The sequence below is a fragment of the Elephas maximus genome, chromosome 4, assembly GCF_024166365.1.
Source record: "Elephas maximus indicus isolate mEleMax1 chromosome 4, mEleMax1 primary haplotype, whole genome shotgun sequence".
NCBI classification, from domain to species: domain Eukaryota; kingdom Metazoa; phylum Chordata; class Mammalia; order Proboscidea; family Elephantidae; genus Elephas; species Elephas maximus.
This window is the reverse complement of record NC_064822.1, coordinates 54,769,547-54,788,415: the sequence shown is the minus strand read 5'-3', so window position 1 is coordinate 54,788,415 and position 18,869 is coordinate 54,769,547. Positions and strand designations below refer to the sequence as shown.

At 44.8% G+C, this 18,869-nt stretch overlaps 1 protein-coding gene and 1 long non-coding RNA gene across 3 annotated transcripts in view; one reads left to right on the top strand and one right to left on the bottom strand.

Annotated features, from left to right (window-relative positions):
• Nucleotides 1-12,420: 12,420 nt before the first annotated feature.
• The window catches only part of LOC126075024 (tubulin alpha-8 chain), a 22,800-nt gene continuing 16,351 nt past the window's right edge, over nt 12,421-18,869 (top strand). For both annotated transcript variants that reach the window (XM_049882090.1, XM_049882089.1), the window contains exon 1: nt 12,421-12,573. In XM_049882090.1, coding sequence (XP_049738047.1) covers nt 12,571-12,573 — 3 coding nt within the window. In that variant the 5' untranslated portion in view covers nt 12,421-12,570. The remainder of the gene's footprint in view (nt 12,574-18,869) is intronic.
• The window catches only part of LOC126075026 (uncharacterized), a 27,096-nt gene continuing 22,293 nt past the window's right edge, over nt 14,067-18,869 (bottom strand). Inside the window, exon 3 of the long non-coding RNA XR_007517108.1 lies at nt 14,067-16,904. This is a non-coding gene — a long non-coding RNA (uncharacterized LOC126075026). The remainder of the gene's footprint in view (nt 16,905-18,869) is intronic.

Below are 18,869 nucleotides of genomic sequence, written 5' to 3'. Positions count from 1 at the left end.
CGTGGCTTGCATCTGTGGCTTGCTTTTCTATCGACAGTGCTATTCAATATATACCCGTTGAATGGCTTCAAAATGGCCCCCAGGATAAAGTCCAGATTCTGCTTCATGGCACTTAAGGCCCTTGAGGCACTGGTCTCAGCCAACACCTCCACTTTGACCTGAGCCTCTGTGCTTTATGCGTGCTGCCCTCCAACTGCACAGCTAATTACAGTTTTACAGCTAATTACACATCAGCATGTTCGGAGGGAGTTGGAAGTCAAGAGAAACCACCCTGCATGGAGAAATTGGGCGAGATGTCAGAGCCAGAAAGGTCATAGATTACAGATCATGTATTAAAAAAAAGCAGTTGCTGTCAAGTCGATTCTGACTCATGGTGACCCCATGTCTCTCAGAGTGGAACTGAGCTCTACTCAGTGGGTTTTCAATGGCTGATTTTTATAGGTAGATTACCAGATCTTTCTTCTGAGGTGCCTCTGGGTGGACTAAAACCTCCAACCTTTCACTTAACAGCCAAGCGTGTTAACTCTACCACCCAGGAACTCCAGAATTGCTATGTGACCCAGCAATTCCACTCCTAGGTATATACCTGAAAGAAATGAAAACAGGGACACAAAGAGGTACCTGTACACTAGTGTTCATTGTAGCAATATCCACAGTAGCCAAAAGGTGGAAATAACTTGTGTCCCTCAACAGACGAATGGATAAGCAAAATGTGGTACATACATATAATGGAATACTATCCAGCCATAAGGAGAAATGAAGTTCTGATACATGTTAGACGTGGATGAACCTTGAAAACATGCTAAGTGAAATAAGCCTGAGACAAAAGGCCACATATTGTATGGTCCCACTGATATGAAATATCTAGAATAGACAATTGCGTAAAGACAGAAAGTAGATTAGAGGTTACCAGGGACTGGGGGGTGGAGGAGGGGAGTGAAAAATTTTTGCTTCATGGGTACGGAGTTTCTGTTTGGGGTGATGAAGAACATCTGGAAATGAATAGTGGTGAAGGTCGCACAGCGTGGTGAATAGAATGTCACTGAGTTATACTCTTAAAACGGCAAATTTTATGTTATACGTATTTTAAAAAACGATAAAATTAAAAAAAAAAAAAAAAAAAAAAAAAAAAGGGCCAGAAGAAAATGGCAGACAGAGAAAGGCCTGACATGAGTTGCACTTGGGCACCTGTCTACAGCCTGACCCTCTCCTTTCCCTTCTGTGGAAAAGCCGCAGGGTTACTGGTTAATGGCACACACAGGCGGGGCCTGTTGTGATGCTGCAGCTTTGCCTCTGGCTTGGCCAGCAGCTGCACCCCGGCCAAAGTCTCCCTGCCCCTCCACCAGAGCACCTCTTTGCAACTTCATAAATGGAGTGTAGAAAATGTAGAGTCATTTTGCTTTTCTCCCCCTGGAAACCTTTGTACCAAAAAACCAGAACCAAACCCAGTGCCGTCAAGTTGATTCCGACTCATAGCGACCCTGTAGGACAGGATAGAACTGCCCCATAGAGTTTCCAAGAAGTGCCTGGTGGATTCGAACTGCCAACCCTTTGGTTTGTAGCCATAGCACTTAACCACTACACCACCAGGGTTTCCCCCTAGACTGTAAGGAAGCTAAATTAAAGGTACTGGGCACAACACTTGGCCTTTAGCAGCCTATGAAACCTCTCCCTTTGCCCTTTGTCCAACCTTAAATAGAAATCTAGATACTGTTTGCCAGCCTCTTAAAAAACAAAACATAACAAAAAGCAAACACAAAAATATTTTTCTTGTCTTAAAGCAATGCATATATATTTTCAAAAATTTAGAAACATTAAAAATGTAGAAGAAAAGACACGACTCATTATTCCACCACTCAGAGATGTCACTGCTTGCTGCTGTCACTCAACCCTGACTCATGGCAGCTCCACATAGAACAGAACAAAATGCTGCCTGGTCCTGCACCATCCTCATGATCAGTTGTGGACCGGACCTTTGTGATCCACAGGGTTTTCCTTGGCTGATTTTGTGATATAGATCACCAGGCCTTTCTTCCTAGTCTGTCTGAGTCTGGAAGCTCTGCTGAAACCTGTTCAGTATCATAGCAACATGCACGTCTCCACTGACAGATGGCTGGTGGCTGGCTACACATGAGGCACCTTGACCGGGAATTGATCTGAGGCCTCGCTCATGGAAGAGGAGAGCCCTATTACTGAACCACCACTGCCCTACCCACTCAGAGACAACTGCTGTTAAAAAATTGGTTGATTTTCTTTTTTTTTTTTTATAATCCACCCTCCTCCCCCCCCCCGCCCCACCACCCAGGCACTTGAGAACCTGTGAAAATTGCACTTTTCAGAGCGAATGACTTGCAAATGGGGAGGGAGCAAGGGTGCAGCTGGGTGTCCTTCCCTGAAGCAAGTGGAAGTGATCTAGGAAAGTGTGGGCTGAGGGAGAAGGGGTGTGCAGCAAGCCATTCTTCTTCCATGGTGGCTGAACAGCTTAAGGGTACAGATGGGGTCATGGAGTGCCCACTCTCGCCAGCAGAGGGCCAGGTCTGACTAGAGCAATGGTGGAATTGGGATTTTATGATCCACTTCTCATTTTAATGGAAACCCTGGTGCCATAGTGGTTAAATGCTGCAGCTGCTAACCAAGAGGCCAGCAGTTCAAATCTACCAGGCGCTCCTTGGAAACTATATGGGGCAGTTCTCCTTTGTCCTATAGGGTCCCTGTGAGTCAGAATCAACTCGACAGCAATGGGTTTGGTTTTTTTTCCTCATTTTAATAGTAACCCACAGTCATATTTAACACTGTTTCCCAGCTCATGTTTTCCAACATCCTCTTTGAAATTTTCTTAAACTCCCCCTGTTACTTTTGCACTATCTGAGGTGGGGTATCAGTGCTTTAGATTAGGTGGCGACTGGCAAGAGAATAAAATGATATTTCAGGTGGTAGTTGTACAATATTGTAAATGTACTAGATGCTACTGGTTTGTTCATTTTAAAGTGGTTAATTTTACGTTATGTGAATTCCACCTTAATAAAGAAAAAAAAATTTGAAAAGATAGGTTGGAGACTTGGTTGAAAAAAAAGATTTTTGTAGAAGTATGTCAGTAGAGAAAAAAGCCACTATAACAACATCAACATCATCTATGTGGAAAGGCTTCTTAGGCAGAAAACCAAATTGTATGCTCCTGAGAATGTAACCAATAGGTTCTCACCCTCAGAGATAGTCAGATATTAAACCCCTCCCTTTGGCATTTCTCCAAACATGAAGTACGGATCCGGATATTGTTTGCCAGCCTCTAAGCCTCTTCAAAAACAAAAACAAAACAAAAAACCAACCAAACAACCAAACAAAAAACACAAATATTTCTCTTGTCTTAAAGCAATGCATTATAGATTTTAGAAAAATTAGAAAATATTAAAAATTATATAGAAGAAAATATGTAAAAGACTCATTTTCTAAATACAGTAAAACACCATCCCTTTCTTGGCACTTTGCTCCATCTCCAACCTCACTGACTGCTCCTTCTCTTTCCTTAGCTGGTTTCTCTTTTTCTTCTGGCCTCCAGAGTTGGAGTGAGTGTGCTCTCAGGGCTCTGCTCACCGCTCTTCTCTTTCTTGGTGAGTTTTTCTATTCTCATGGATTCTACTTACCTGAATGGCCCCCACTCTTCAGCTTTACCTTTGACCTTTCAGGGTTTGTCTAACTATATTTCCAACTGCAGATAAAACTTGGACCCACATTCCTTCCATCCTCCCTATCCCTGATGGCCCTATCCAGACTCTTAGCCATTGTTCTTATCGCTGGTCGGTCTCATTCCCAAATCCACTCAGGCCCATTGCTCTTCCCTGTACTTCATCTTCTCATAGTCCAGTTATCCTTCAGATCTCAACTTACTACTTAGCCAGATCTTTCCTTCTATGAAGCCTTCACTGACCACGCCCACTAAAAAAAAAAAACGTTGCTGACAAGTCGGTTCTGACTCATAATGACCCTATGATGACCACATCCACTAGTATAATAATATCCTCTTTTTGGTCATTCTCTGGCACTTAATAGCCATACCATTCATTCCACCAAGTCAATAAATACTTGTATTGTTCTTTAGCTGTTTTGGGGGTCATATTTTGTCTAACTGGATGAAAGCCTTGTGTGTGGCAGGGCAATAATAACAGCTAACATTTATATATGAGTCTCTGGGTGGTGCAGATGGTTAAGTGCTCAAATACTAGCCAAAAGCTTGGCAGTTCGAATCCACCAGGAGGCACCTGAGTAGACAGACCTGGCTATCTGCTTCTGAAAGGTCACAGCCTTGAAAACCTTATGGAGTAGTTTTACTCTGCACACATGGGGGCACCATGAGTCAAATTGACTGGATGGAGCTCACAACATTTGTAAGGTACTTATTATCATGGATTGAATTATGTCTCCCCAAAAATGTGTGTATCAACTTGGTTAGGCCTTGATTCCCAGTATTCTGTGGTGGTCCTCCATTTTGTGATTGTAATTTTATGTTAAAAGGCTTAGGGTGGGATTGTAACATCCTTACCAGGTCACATCCCAGGAAAGGGAATCTCCCTGGGGTGTGGACTGCACCAGCTTTTCTCTCAAGAGATAAAAGGAAAGGGAAACAAGCAGAAAATTGGGGACCTCGTACCACCAAGAATGCAGTGCCGGGAGCAGGACGCGTCCTTTGGTCCTGAGGTTCCTTCGCTGAGATGCCCCTGCACCAAGGAAGACCGATGACAAGGACCTTCCTCCAGGGTCGACAGAGAGAAGAAAGCCTTCCCCTGGAGCTGACACCCTGAATTAGGACTTGTAGCCTACTGGACTCTGAGAGAATAAACTTCTCTTTTTTAAAGCCATCCACTTATGGTATTTCTGTTATAGCAGCACTAGATGACTAAGACATTTACTATGTGCTAGGCACTGTTCTAAGCTCTTTATGTATATTAACTAATTGGACCTCATAGTAACCCAGTGAGGAAGGTATCATCTCTATTTTAGAGATGGCAAAATAAACACAGCAAGGTTAAGTAACTTGCCCAGTATCCCGCAGCTATTAAGTGGTGGAGCTGAGATTTGAACCAGGCAGACTGGCTCTAGAGTTTATGTTCTTATATACCCTGTAGCCCCTAGAATGAGGCCATGCAATAAAGATTTATTGAATAAACTTTGGCCTGGGAATTGGAGGAAGGAAGAAAACAGTAGCAGCAAAAGCTGGAGAGTACTAAAGGAGAGCATTAGGGCTGGAGGGAGGTGGGGGGAGGAGGAAGGACCAAGCGCCTTTGGCACTTGTTTTAGGGGTATCATTGCTTGGTTTGCTGCAAGCAGGAGGTGTTCCTTTTCAAATGTACCAGCAATGACAAAGACAGCCTGGCAGGCGTCCTTCGGTGTAGATATAAATACAAGCTGGTGGTTGTTGCATCAGATGACTCACACGGATAAGCTGAGCTCTTGGTTACCAGCCGCCTCAGCTGGATCCCAAGGTCTGGGTTGTTTTCTCTGAAAGGAAACCACTCTGTCTTTGATCTCCTCTGAAATGTTGTGTGAGAGTTTTGCTCACCCTCCCTAGTCCGTTGCCAAGATGGGAGAAAGTAAAATTGCTTTGTTACCCTACAAGAGCCACCCTTCCATTCCCAATCTCCCTGAGCCTTTGGGTTCTGACTGTGAATGCGACAGCCATTGCTCAAGAACCTTCTGGGGGTCCTACCTCCTCCTCTAATAGTACTCATTAGTGTTCTGTCCCCGTGGGTTTCATGGTTGCCTAGGTGACAGCTGTTTTTAGAGGAGCTAAAAAAGGATCCCTGTTGGTGCAATGGTTAAACGCTTACTGCTAACTAAAAGGCCGGTGGTTTGAACCCACCAGCTGCTCCGCGGGAGAAAAAAGACCTGGTGATCTACTTCCATAAAGACTATTGCCTCAGAAACTCTTTGGGGCAGTTCTATTCTGTCGTATAGGGTCGCTATGATTTGAAATCAACTGGACAGTACATAACAACAGAGTGCTAAAGCCAGTAGCTACAAAGCATGCCCTGTTAATCCTTCCAGGAAACACACATGAATTTTTACAAGGCTTTTTTTTTTTTTGGAGAAACAGCATAAACCCAATGGAATGATTTTGTTGCTGTGTGACTGAGAGGCAGTGTGGGGCAGTGTTTAAGAGTGTGGACCCTGGAATCATAATGTCAGAGCTCATATCTTGGCTCCCTTATCTTGACCTTGGACAAATTAGCTTTCTGTGCCTCAGTTTTTTTTAACAGGGTTTGTTGCCAGGATGAAATGTTAATAAAAGATGTAGACCACGTAAAAAGTGCATGACATGTACTGAGCTAATACTCAAGCAGTGCCAGTCATTATTATTATTGGTGTTAATTAAGTGTGACATGGGCAGCAGGGGAAAGTTAGGACTAATAGCACCGAGTATCACACGTGCATCATACCAAAGATAGGTAGCCTTCACTGATTGCTGGAATAAGCCTGGCAGATGGCTCTAACTACTTAAAGAAGTGCTCAGCATTTTTTTTTTTTAATATATTCACTTAAGAACACATTTAATTTTCTGAATAGGTAAGTACATTCATATAGTTCAAGTTAAGAAATATGAAAAGGTTTAATGTGAAAAGTCTCCCATCCCTGCCCTCCATCTAGCAAGTTCTCCACACCCCCCAGAGACAGCCACTACTGTTAGTTATTTATCCTTCCAGGGTTTCTTTGTACATATACAAAACAAATAAGGATATAGATTCTATTTTCTCCTTTTATTTGTACAATAGTAGCATATTATGCACACTTTTTATACCTTGCTTTCCTTTTCAAAGGAGCGGCATAATTTTGAGGAATATAAAGAAAAACCTATAATTGTAATACGGCATTTTGGAAACAGGACCGGGCTGATTTTGATTCTGGCTCTGCTACTAACTTGCTGTATAACCCTGTGAAAAATTATTTAATCTTCTTGAGTCTCAATTTTCTCACTTCTAAGATAGGGATAAGGAGCCCTGGTGGTACAGTGGTTAAAGCGCTCAGCTGCTAACAGGTTGGCAGTTTGAAGCCACCAGCTGCTCCACAGGAGAAAGATGTGGCAGTCTGCTTCTGTAAAGATTACAGCGTTGGAAGCCCTACGGGGCCAGTTCTACTCTGTCCTGTAGGGTCTCTGTGAGTCAGAATCGACTGGACAGCGGTGGGTTTGGTTTGGTTTTGGTTTAAGATAAGAGTAACAATTACCTGCCTTGTTTACCTTATAATATTGTTGAGTCAAATGAGAAAAAGTTCTATAAAAAAACTTTGAAAAGTATTAAGTGATACACATACACATACATATGTGTATATGAAATGGAGTAATGAAAACATTACACGATACCATAAAATAGGATGTCTAAAGCCTTTTAATCAAAATACAGTAATATCTGAAATAGATGCATGAAATAGAAAGTTTAAATAGATTCTGACTTTTGTATATAAGCACATTTAGCTAGATTGTTAAATTTAAATAATCCACTAGACACCTGTGTATACAGTTACCTGGGCAATTGCAAATTAACAATTTCTCTGGGCTGTTTAAAATAATCAGAAATTAGGCCCCAAAATAATTATGCTCTATGACTTATCTTTTAGTTAGGTCTTGTGGGAAGGGCCACCACCTGTCTGTTAGATTGTTGTACTGTGGTGGCTTGTGTGTTACTGTGATGCGGGCAGCTGTGCCACCAGTATTTCCACTGGTATTTCAAATATCAACAGAGTCATCCATGGTGGATAGGTTTCGGTGGAGCTTCCAGACTAAAACAGACTAGGAAGAAAAACCTGGATATCGCCTTCTGAAAATTAGCCAATGAAAACCTTCTGGATCACAACAGAACACTGTCCAACTTGCTTGCTTTGGACACGTTATCATGAGGGATCAATTGCTGGAGAAGGACACCATGTTTGGTGAAGTGGAGGGCCAGTAAGGGCAAGGGAGACCCTGGGTGAGATCGATTGGCACGATAGCCCCAAGGATGGCCTTGAACATGCTGTTAATTGTGAGGATGACACAGGACTGGGCAATGTTTTGTTCTGTTGCACGTAAGGTTGCCATGAGTTGGAGTAGACTCAACATCAGATTGATCTATCTATGTATGTATTGGAAGAGGAGGGTGGGGGTTGGTGAGTGGGAGGTAATAGAGTTTGTGAGTGAACATTTGTTTGGCTAAAGGCAAAGGCTGGACATATGTGAACCAGGAAGGTGAATCTATTCTGAAAGGCAGGCAAGAGTCCATGACCTGAAACAGGTACAAGTGAGTAAGTCTTTGGCGAGCACTTGGATTTTAAAAATGGATTTGTGAGGCAATATTGTTAGGATCAAACACCAAAACAAAACGAAATCAAATTGACCAGCGTGAAAAATTGCCTGGGTTCTAGCCTGGCTCTACTCCCACATGGCAGGTTGTTGTTGTTGTCAGATGCCGCCATGTCAGCTCCAACTCATGCCACACCATGTCCTACAGAATGAAATGCTGCCTGGTCCTGCGCCATCCTCACAATCATTGTTATGTTTGAGCCTACTGTTGCAGCCACTGTGTCAATCCATCTCACTGAGGGTCTTCCTCTTTTTTGCTGACCTGCTTTACCAACCATGTCCTTCTCCAGGGACTGGTCTCTCCTGATAAGATGTCAAAAGTACATGAGATGAAGTCTCACCATCCTCACTTCTAAGGAGCATTCTGGCTGTACTTCTTCCAAGACATAAGTGTTTGTTCTTCTGGCAGTCCATGGTATACTTAATATTCTTTGACAATACCATAATTCAAATGCATCAATTCTTCTCTGGTCTTCCTTATTAATTGCCCAGCTTTCACATGCATATGAGGTGACTGAAAATACCATGGCCTGGGTCAGGCACATTTTAGTCCTTAAGCTGACATCCTTGCTTTTTAACACTTTAAAGAGGTCTTTTGCAGCAGATTTGCTCAATGCAATATGTCACTTGATTTCTTGACTGCTGCTTTCATGAGTGTTGATTGTGGATGCAAGTAAATGAAACCCTTGACAACTCGGACACATGGCATGACTGCACCCTATTTTCAGATTCATTTAACATTCCACATTACTTGTATTTGTAAAACTCAAAATGCTTATTCATTGAACCAACCTTACTTAAAAAATCCTATGAAACTAAAATAGCCTACATATCTGATTTCCAATACACATTCATTTTCGTTTATTATCACACATATCTACAACTTTGAATTCTGCATTTTTTTCCATTTAACAATATCATCTATTGAGCTTCCAACATTATCACTTCCTTACAGTATTCGTAGCCATGCACTGGTCCTTCTTATTAAGATGTTGGCCAATATAGTTCTTTCCATCTTTTTGCCAGTATGGATAACACAGCTCTGAATAGCTCTACGCGAACTGCATATGAAAATGCTGTGAAGCCAGTAATTGCTGGATAAACCAATTAAGATGTTGTTGTGTGCTGTCAAGTTGAGTTTTGACTCATAGCGACCCCATGTGACAGAGTAGAACTGTCCCATAGGGTTTCCTAGACTGTAATCTTTATAGGAGCACATTGACAGGTCTTTCTCCCTCAGAGCCACTGGGTGGCTTCGAACTGTCAACCCTTCAGTTAGCATCCAAGTGCTTGAACTGTTGCTCCACCAGCACTCCTGAGAGTACTATTATTTTCCTTTTGAGTCATTTTCTTGGGATAATTTTCCAAAATGAGTTTACAACATCACTGGGCAGAACAACTTCCAGCTCTTGTAACATACTGCCAGGGTGTGATCCAGAAAGATTGGACCATTTTGCAATACCGGTAGCAATATATGAAATAAGTGAAAACATCAGACAATTCAACTAATTGCTGTAGTATCCAATAGGAAGGAAATACACAGCAAGGTGAAGAATTAACTATGTATAGAATACCAAGGCCTCAGGGAGAAAGAGATAATGACCCGACTGCCTTATCTTTTCTGTGGTGCCACTTTATCCCACACAGACCTTTTAGTGCTTTTTTAGGGGCCGGCAGCTGAAGAAGGTGGTTACCTGATCCGTAATAGAGCCTTAGGGCAGTGAGGGTGAGATCTGCGCTGCTTGTCTCTAATCAGGCTTAGAGTCAATTTGCGAAGAAGGTGAATTTTCTCTTAGGCCTCACCTCACTGTTCCCTGCTCTTAGCTAGTCTGTGTTTGACCCTGGCTGCAGGTGCCCAATGCCCTCAAGTTCTCAGGGCTTTCATTCCTGCTGAGTTCTACGTACTGACTGATGTCCACTTGATAAAGGGCTACTTCCTCTTAGCGGAGGTCAGCTTAACGCGGATAAAAAGCTAAAGCTAAAGAGATGCTGCTTTCAAATGTACAGTTTTTTTTTTCTTTCTTTTTAATATTTTATTGTGTTTTAGGTGAAAGTTTACACAGCAAATTGAGTTCCTGTTTAACAACTTTTATACAAATTGTTCTGTAACACTGGTTACAATTTTCACAACATCTCAGCTTTCTCCTTTTTTGGATTCTGCTTGTTCTGTTTCCATTGATCTAGCTTCCTCTTCTCTCCTTGCCTTGTCATCTTTGCTTTTGGGTGAATGTTGACTGTTTGGTCTCATACAGTTGATTGTTCAAGGGAGCACATTACTCATGGGTGATATTGTTTGTTTTATAAACTGTCATGGATTGAATTGTGTCCCCCCTAAATATGTATCAACTTTGTTAGGCCATGATTCCCAGTACTGTGTGGTTGTCCTCCATTTTGTGATTTTCCTATGTGTTATAAATCATAATCTCTGCCTGTGGTTAAAGCGGATTAGGGTGGGATGTAACACCCTTGCTCAGGTCACATCCCTGATCCAATGTGAAGGGAGTTTCCCTTGGGGTGTTGCTGTACCACCTTTTATCTTACAAGAGATAAAAGGAAAGGGAAGCAAGCAGAGAGTCGGGGACCACCTACCACCAAAAAAGCAGTGCTGGGAGCAGAGTACGCCCTTTGGACCCAGGGTTCCTCGCGGAGAAGCTCCTAGTCCGGGGGAAGATTGATGACGAGGAGCTTCCTCCAGAGCCGACAGAGAGAGAAAGCCTTTCCCTGGAGCTGATGCCCTGAATTTGGGCTTCTAGCCTACTAGGCTGTGAGAAAATAAATTTCTATTTGTTAAAGCCACCCATTTGTGGCATTTCTATTATAGCAGCACTAGATGACTAAGACATAAGCCGATCTACTATTTGGCTGAAAGGTGACCTCCGGGAGTAGCTTCAGTTCCAAGTTCAAAGGGTATCTTAGGACAATAGTCTCGGGGGTTCCTCTAGTCTCTATTGGTCCAGTAAGTGTGGCCTTTTTTAGAAATTTGAATTTTGTTCTACATTTTTCTCCCATTCTAACAAAAGTGCAGTTTCTGACACCAGCCAGCTGGGAGGAGTGGGAGCAGGTAAAGAATCAGAGCTTTCTTCAATTTAAAACGAAACAGCCCACTCCCTCCAAGGTTGGCTATGGAAAGAGAATTGCCCAAGAAAAGGGGCAGCTGGATTTTGTGGCTTCAAATTTGTCCTGACACTCGCCTTTTCTTTGGCAGTCTTTTGATGGTAAATGGGTCAAGGGAGAAAAAACAAAAACAAACAAACCTGTTGCTGTCCAGTCGCTTCTGACTCATAGTGACCCCATGAGTTACAGAGTAGAACTGCTCCACAGGGTTTTCTTGGCTGTAATCTTTATGGCGGCAGATAGCCAGGCCTTTCTTCCACAGTGCAGCTGTGTGGGTTCTGACCGTTAACCTTTAGGTTAGTAGCTGAGTGCAAACTGTTAAAAGTGATAGGGGGAGGTTGGGGAGATGTACACTGGTAGAGGAGTAGAAACAGGAACCAACATGTATTCAACATGTATTGGACACCTGCTGTGTACCAGGAGCTTTATGCATGTTATTTAATCCTCCAATAACCAAGCAAGCCTTGACGGAGGAAGAAACAGACTTCCAGAGTAGAGGTTCAACAACTTGCCCAAGCACACATATAACATACAGTAGAACTGAGATTGGAACCTGTTCCTTCCACCTGTAAGCCCCCACGACCCCTGACTACTCCTGCCCTCTACTGGGCTGAGGGTGACTCCAGTCAACTAAACCCCCGACCAGGAGCTTGCCCTGCCTGGGCCGTTCTCCCTCACTTCAGCTTGTGTTTGGTAGCAGGAGGAGGATGGAAGTTTCGGGAGAAAGGAACACTTTGCCTAACAGCCCTTTACATTTCTTTCCTAAGCGGCTGGATTATAACGATCGATTTCAAGGAGTGCATATTGAGAATATGTCCACGTGTGCTCTGGTGACAAACAGGACTGCCGCGGGGCGGAGCTGCACTCAGGATCCCAAGGCTGAACCTCCAGGCGGGGCTGCACGGGCGTCCAGAGGGCTGAGCCGCGGGGGGGCAGGGAGGAGCAATTGTGACCCACCCCCTCCCTCCCCTCCTCGGGCACTGTGATGCTGCAGCGCAGCTGCTGGCCAGGCATGTCTGTCCCCGGCCCCCTCCCGCCGAGTGTGTCACAGCAGCGGAGGCGGCCGTATCTGGAGCAGTTGGGGTGGGCAGGCCCATCCGCGAGGCGAGCGGGCGAGGAGGACAGCCGCGATGGTGAGCCTTCCCGGGGCCGGGGGTCTGGAGCCGGGGGCCGGGGCGCGCGGCAGGTGCCCAGCCCCGGAGCCGCGTCTACGCGGAGGCGAACCCTACACCGTGGAGCCATCGCTTTGGGTCTGCAGAGCTCGAAGTCTCCGAGCGGTGGGGTGGGGGAGTCAGTTCAGGGTCAGAGGAGGGTCAGTACCCTCGGGCAGGGGGTACCTACTACCTGTATCCTTTATGGTGGGACTGAGTAGAGACCTGCGGCGAGTCGCTCCTAAAAGGAATATAAGGGAGATTTGTGCACGCAGGTGAGGGAAGGACAGAGGGAGCTCAGTGGAGCACCGGGTGAGAATCTGAGGAATCCTCACTCTGGCAGATCCGGGGCCAGAGTAGGGAGAGAAGAGGAGTCTAGGGATTCCGGATGGGCCGGGGCAGCTGGGGGATGGGGCGCAGTCAGTCCTCCAAACGCAACCATATGTGACAGGACCCCAAAATGTGACGGGAACTTGGTGCGTCACAGCCCCCTGCGCTTGGGACCATTCTCGGTTCTTGTGCCCGGCCATCGGGTTGGGTTTAGGGCACCCACAGCTCGAGCCCGGCCGGGTCCCCCGGCACGCTCAGCTTCCCAGGTTCCTGGCATTCGTGCCAACTCCCCAGTTTTTCTAAGTGGTCAAAGCCACAAAAGTCTCCTTCCTGGAGGCCAGGGGATCTTGGACTCCTCATTTTGCTTTCAATCCTGGTTTTGGAGGCTCAGTGGCAGCTCCTTTGCCCGGCCCCTGGGTCTGCTCCATAAGCAAACATGGCACTTACTTGCTGGCAAGGGACCCTGTAAACTTTATTTACACCTCTCAGACCCCCCCCGCCCCCTCCCCGCCCCCGCGCTCTCCTTTCGGGTGGATGGGTAATAATCACCTTCAATCCCTGAATGCCTCGCAATGCAAAAATCTCATTGCCTGGAGTCTTGGTATTTCAGCAGCTGGAAGGTGGGTTGGAAGTGGGGGTGGGAGGGAGTAATAAGCTTGTCTCACAGGCCAAGGTCAGGTTCGCTGGGCACTCTTGCTCCAGGTGTCAGTGACAGAGCAGGCCAGGCGAAAAACCTCCCCTCCTCCCCTGTGCCTTTTGGAAAATGACCAGGGCCTTCTTATTCTGGTCCTGCTCTGCTGCTTCTAGTTCCAGGTCTGTCCAGGGCCCTCCAGGATACACCTGGAAGCTTGAAAAATCTGGGGCTATTGGGGAGAGTAGCCAGAGGAACCCATTCCTGTCTGAGGACCCCTGGTGTGTGGCTATAGAAGGAACCCAGAGTGGGGAGTTTTGAATTTGCCCCTGGCTCTGCAGCCAGCTGTGTGACCTCAAGGAAGTCACTTAACCTCTCTGGGCTGATTTTTCTCATATGGCAAATGAAAAGGGTTGTAGTACAAGTGTTTAAGGTTCCACTTAGATAAAAAAGTATGCACATATAAATATATGTAAATATATATTAAACTTTATATAATAATTTCAAACATGTACAAAAGTAGAGAGAATGGTATAATGAATCCCTATATATATATATATGCAGCACCAATTTCAACAATTATCAACTTATGACCAGTCTTGCTTTACAAATTCCCCTTAACCCCTCTACCCATTATTTTGAAGCAAATCCCAGGCAGCATACTACAGGATTGATATTTGATATTCATATTATTTGGCATGTAGCTAGTGCTTTATAATTTTTCAAGTGCTTTCCCTGGCATGTTTTAATTTTGACCTGAGCCCCATAGTGACTCAGAGCAGAGCATAAAGGAGGCTTGCAGAGGAGGCAAGGATCACCATCCATTCCTCTGAGCAAGCTTGGTTGTGCATTCAATAGGCCAGTTTCTGGAAATATCCGGTAAATCAAAATTTTAAACAGTACAACCTTATGGTAAACATGCTAAAGAATTTGGGTGTTTAAAAAGAAAACCTATGGGTTGGATATTTTAAAAAGAGAACAATCTCTTTTATTTATTTTGAAACATTGGGTTTTGCTTGTGTGCTCAGTGTTGTCTCGATGTGCAAACATCTCCTGTTAAACATTTCCCACTCACAGAATCTCTTTTTAAAAATTCCCTGACTCCTTCCTGAAAGGTTAGAGTGACATGTCTATGAACCTAGATCCAAAGAATCTCACCCAGAGAAAGCCTTTACTTCCTACAATGGGTTAAGTTTCAAGCAGCTGTCTCCCACAATCCCCTTCCTGAGCGAGGGTGGGAGAGGCTGCCTCCCTGTTAAATAGAATTAGTGTTGGAATTGCTGTAGATTGTAGGCAAGACATTTTCCTATAACTGACCATTCCCATCTGCATTCACTGTCCCTCTTGTAAGCAGCCCCTCCTGGGAACTGAGACTTTTAATGGGCTGCATTTATTGGGAAGTGGTATGGAGATTCCTGGCCAGGTGACCCAAGCCAAGCCCCTGTCAATGACAGCAGGCCACAGAGAAAGTGTACTTTATGGGGAGGTAAGAACATCTGCAACACAGCTTCCTTAGCTCCATTCCTTTTGGACTGGGGAGCACTAGTTGAGTTTAGATGGGAATAGGCATCCAACAGCACCAAAGAGCCATTCTGGGGGCAAGGTGGACACTGCTTCCTCGCCCTCTGCCTTCTGTCCCTGTGCAGGCAGGCAAGGCTGAGCTCTGCAGGGTTGACACTTACATTCTGATCTTCAGGCAATATACGGGGCTTCCAACGGGCTACAGGACAGACACTGCCACATCCTCCCTTCCCATCACTAAGTGCAGGTTCCCCCAGAGGCCACTGGCTCCCTGCCTGTATGCAGTGGAGGCGCCCTAAATAATGGAGCTCCTCCCCTCCCCACAGGGACCTGGGGGTGAAGACCCTGGGTACCTGAGGATAAACTGATGAGTTTTGATAGGAACCTGCCAGGCTGAGGTCAGATCCATGCAGAGCTGGAGGTTAACGCTATTGCTGAGTATCCTTTCTGAGGGGGCTGCTGAGTGACAAAGGTGAACATTTTTTTGTCTTCCCGAGGAAGACAAAAGTTAAAAATAAATTTTGAGGAGGCAATAACTGGTGAGTACAGGACCAGTGATAAGGGTTGGGTGGGAGGAAGGGGTGCTCTTGAGGGCAGGAAGTGGATCAACTGCTTTCTTTCCCCCTGGGCCACCAAGAGACCAACAGCACTATCTGTGGCCTTTGTGGCTGGCATTTCCCCTGTGGGTGTCCTCCTGTTAGAACTGCTCCCAGATAATGAGCTGTGGAAGAGAATGGAAAATTGAGTGGCCACTGTATGTATTGGATTAAACTCCTTAATTTATCTCCTGCCCTTGCTCCTGATGTCAGCTAAAGCACAAGGGCTTTTTGACATCATGGGGCCTCTTACACTGGGAGTCTACTTACCAAGCACAACACCCCCGCCATTTCTAAGGCCCATCTCATGTCTGTCAACCCTGTTGTTGCCCTAACTGCTGTGCCTATAAAATGAGCCCTTTTCCTGGGCCATATTCAAGCACCAATGTTAATTTAGGTCGACTCTTTGTTCTTGCTGTTTCTGGCTTACCATCTATTCTTTGTTCTGAGCGATTTTGAATATGCCCTAATTGGAGGGTTCTGAGCAAAGATAATCCAAGCAATCTTTTACGAATCACATTCATTCTTACCTTAATTATCTCTCTGTAACACTGCGGATCTACTTTTTTACTTGCCATCTTGATCTCCGTCCTAAAAATATACGTGATTTATTCTCTCAGCCTGACAACTGGAAATGATTTGCTGCAATAATACGCTTCCCAAAAGCAACCGTGTGGCATTTGGCCTCACAGGTGGTCAGGTGAATACGGACTGGTCTTAGGTTTTCACCTGGCATGCATGGCTGGCCCATATCAGCTCTCTTCCTAGCTAATATGCCAGTGTTACTGTTTTGTGATACTTCAAAATGATTTTTAAGGCTGCAAAGCTTTTTCTAGTGATCGGCTGCTCTTAGTCCTTTGAGAGCAAAGCAAAAAGAAATGACTAATATGAAAAGAGGAAAAATGTAACATTGATAAAGGGAAGGATTTCTTGCAATGGAATTAGAAAAGGGCTGGGAGATGCTAGTATTTCCTTTTTTGATGTTCTGCAAAACAAAGGCTCTCCTCCTCATAGAAGATGGTTGTAGGTGGCACAGATGTCTCATCTGCTCTGTTCTTCATGAGCTTACATTCCAAGCTGAGCAGTTTGTGGGACCTGCCCTATGTTCTCCTGCCTCCAGGCCTTTGTTCATAGTTCTCTTGCCACCTAAAATGCCCCAAGGTCATCTCTGCAGGTCCAAATTCTTCAGGGTCCCCTCAAATACCCCTCCTACAGGAGATTGATCCAGAAGTTGTCTAAAGGAGAAAAGGCAAATTGCACTTGATTAGTATATCTCTTAGGCAATGGCCATCTCCTCCTTGTGAAATAGGCCCTCAGGGTAGGGTCTATTTCATTCCAGTTTATCCCTATATTTATTGCGCACCTGCTATGGTCAAGCACCGTGCTTGGTGCTGGGGATTCAGTGAGTAAGACAAGTGTTCCCTGCCCTCAAAGACTCACTGTCTACTGGGAAAGTCAGGCAGTCTAATATGGTGTGATAAATGCAATGATATGGAAGCAGGGGATTGTGGGAGCACATAGTAGGGACCCCATTCTGGTCCATGGTCTTCCAGACTTCTTTTATTACTATTATTTTTCATTTTGGTGAAAATATACACAGCCAAATGTACACCGTTTCAACAATTTCTACAGGTACAATTCAGTGACACTGATTACATTCTTCAAGTTGTGCCTCATTCTTTTTTTTTATTCCTTTTTAAAAAAATTTGTTGTTGAGAATATACACAGCAAAACATACACCAATTCAATCATTTCTACATGTACAATTCCGTGACGTTACATTCTTTGAGTTGCGTAGCCATTCTCACCCTCCTTTTCGGAATTGTTCCTCCCCCACTAACGTAAATTCACTGCACCCTAAGTTTCCTATGTAATCTTTCGAGTTGCTGTTGTCACTTTGATCTCATATAGATGGTTCTTAAAAGAGCACAGTGCTCAAGGCAGACATTTTTTACTAGTTAAGCTAAGACTACTGTTTGATTTTAAGAAGACTTCAGGGGATACTTCTGGTTTAATGTTTAAAGATTATCTCAAGGCCATAGTTTCAGACCTTCATCCAGCCTCCGTGGCTCCAGAAAGTCCTTCCAGACTTCTTAAAGACACATTGAACTTGAGACCTGATGGATGAATAGGAGTTAGCCCAATACCTTCTTGCACTGAAAATATTTGTCATAGGGATGAACAGAGCAGGTAATTTTATAGTCATCCTTGGCTAGGTCTGTGACAGCAAGTGTCATTACTGTTCTTGAGGAAAGGAACTCCTACTGTCTCTCCATCTTTCTCATCTTCACCCTCTGGGTTGCTGGCAGAGAGGCTCCAGCAGCACACAGGAGACCCCGCTCACCTCACAGGGTTCTCATGGCAAAGAAGTGGTCTGAGTTCTACCAGCCCAGATTCAAAATAGAATGGAGAGAGAGAAAAACAGTATGAGAGAAAGCGTGAGCTCTGGTTGGCAAGAGAGGGGAGAGTCTGAAACATGAGTTGGGAACAAACGTGGAACTTAAATATCCTCTACTGGCTCAGCTTACCTTCTGCCTCCTCACTCCCCCACCTACACAGCCGGGAGAAATAGATTCCTGGCTCTTTCGGTGAAGGGTGACCCACTTTGAAAGAGGCTACCTACCATAATAGTTTCCCTCTCCACTGGAGCTTTTTACTATTTGGAGTTTTGATATACAAGTCTGGTTTTGTTATATGCTACACTGATGGAGTCTTGCCTTGATGTAGATGTAGACACACTGTAGGGCCCTGCGAGTTGAGAGTACAAGCGAGGCAGGAGGTTTTGTGGTGTAAAGGAAGGGAACTTAGATGTGGGTCAGGAGACCTGGATTCTGGTCCAGGCTCTTTTGCTGCAGAGCTGTGCCATCTTAAATCTATCCTTTACCTCTCTGAACCCCAGCATTTCCATCTATTAGGTGATCTATGAGGCTGTACCATCTCTACCATCCTTAACACTCTGAGTGTCCCTCATGATGACAGATGGATGAAAGTTCTTGGACACGAGCACTGCCTCTCAAGGGCATCCGCACTGGTTCTACTCTCTGCTAATCATGTAGAACTTCCTGGGGGCAGATAAGGGTGATGATCAGGCTGAGTGTGGCTGGAGAAGGCTATCTCGGTGCTGGGAGTCCCAGCTGAGTGTTGAGGGCATGTCTAGACCTCAGATTTCCACAAAGGCTCATGCAACTTTTGATTTCCCT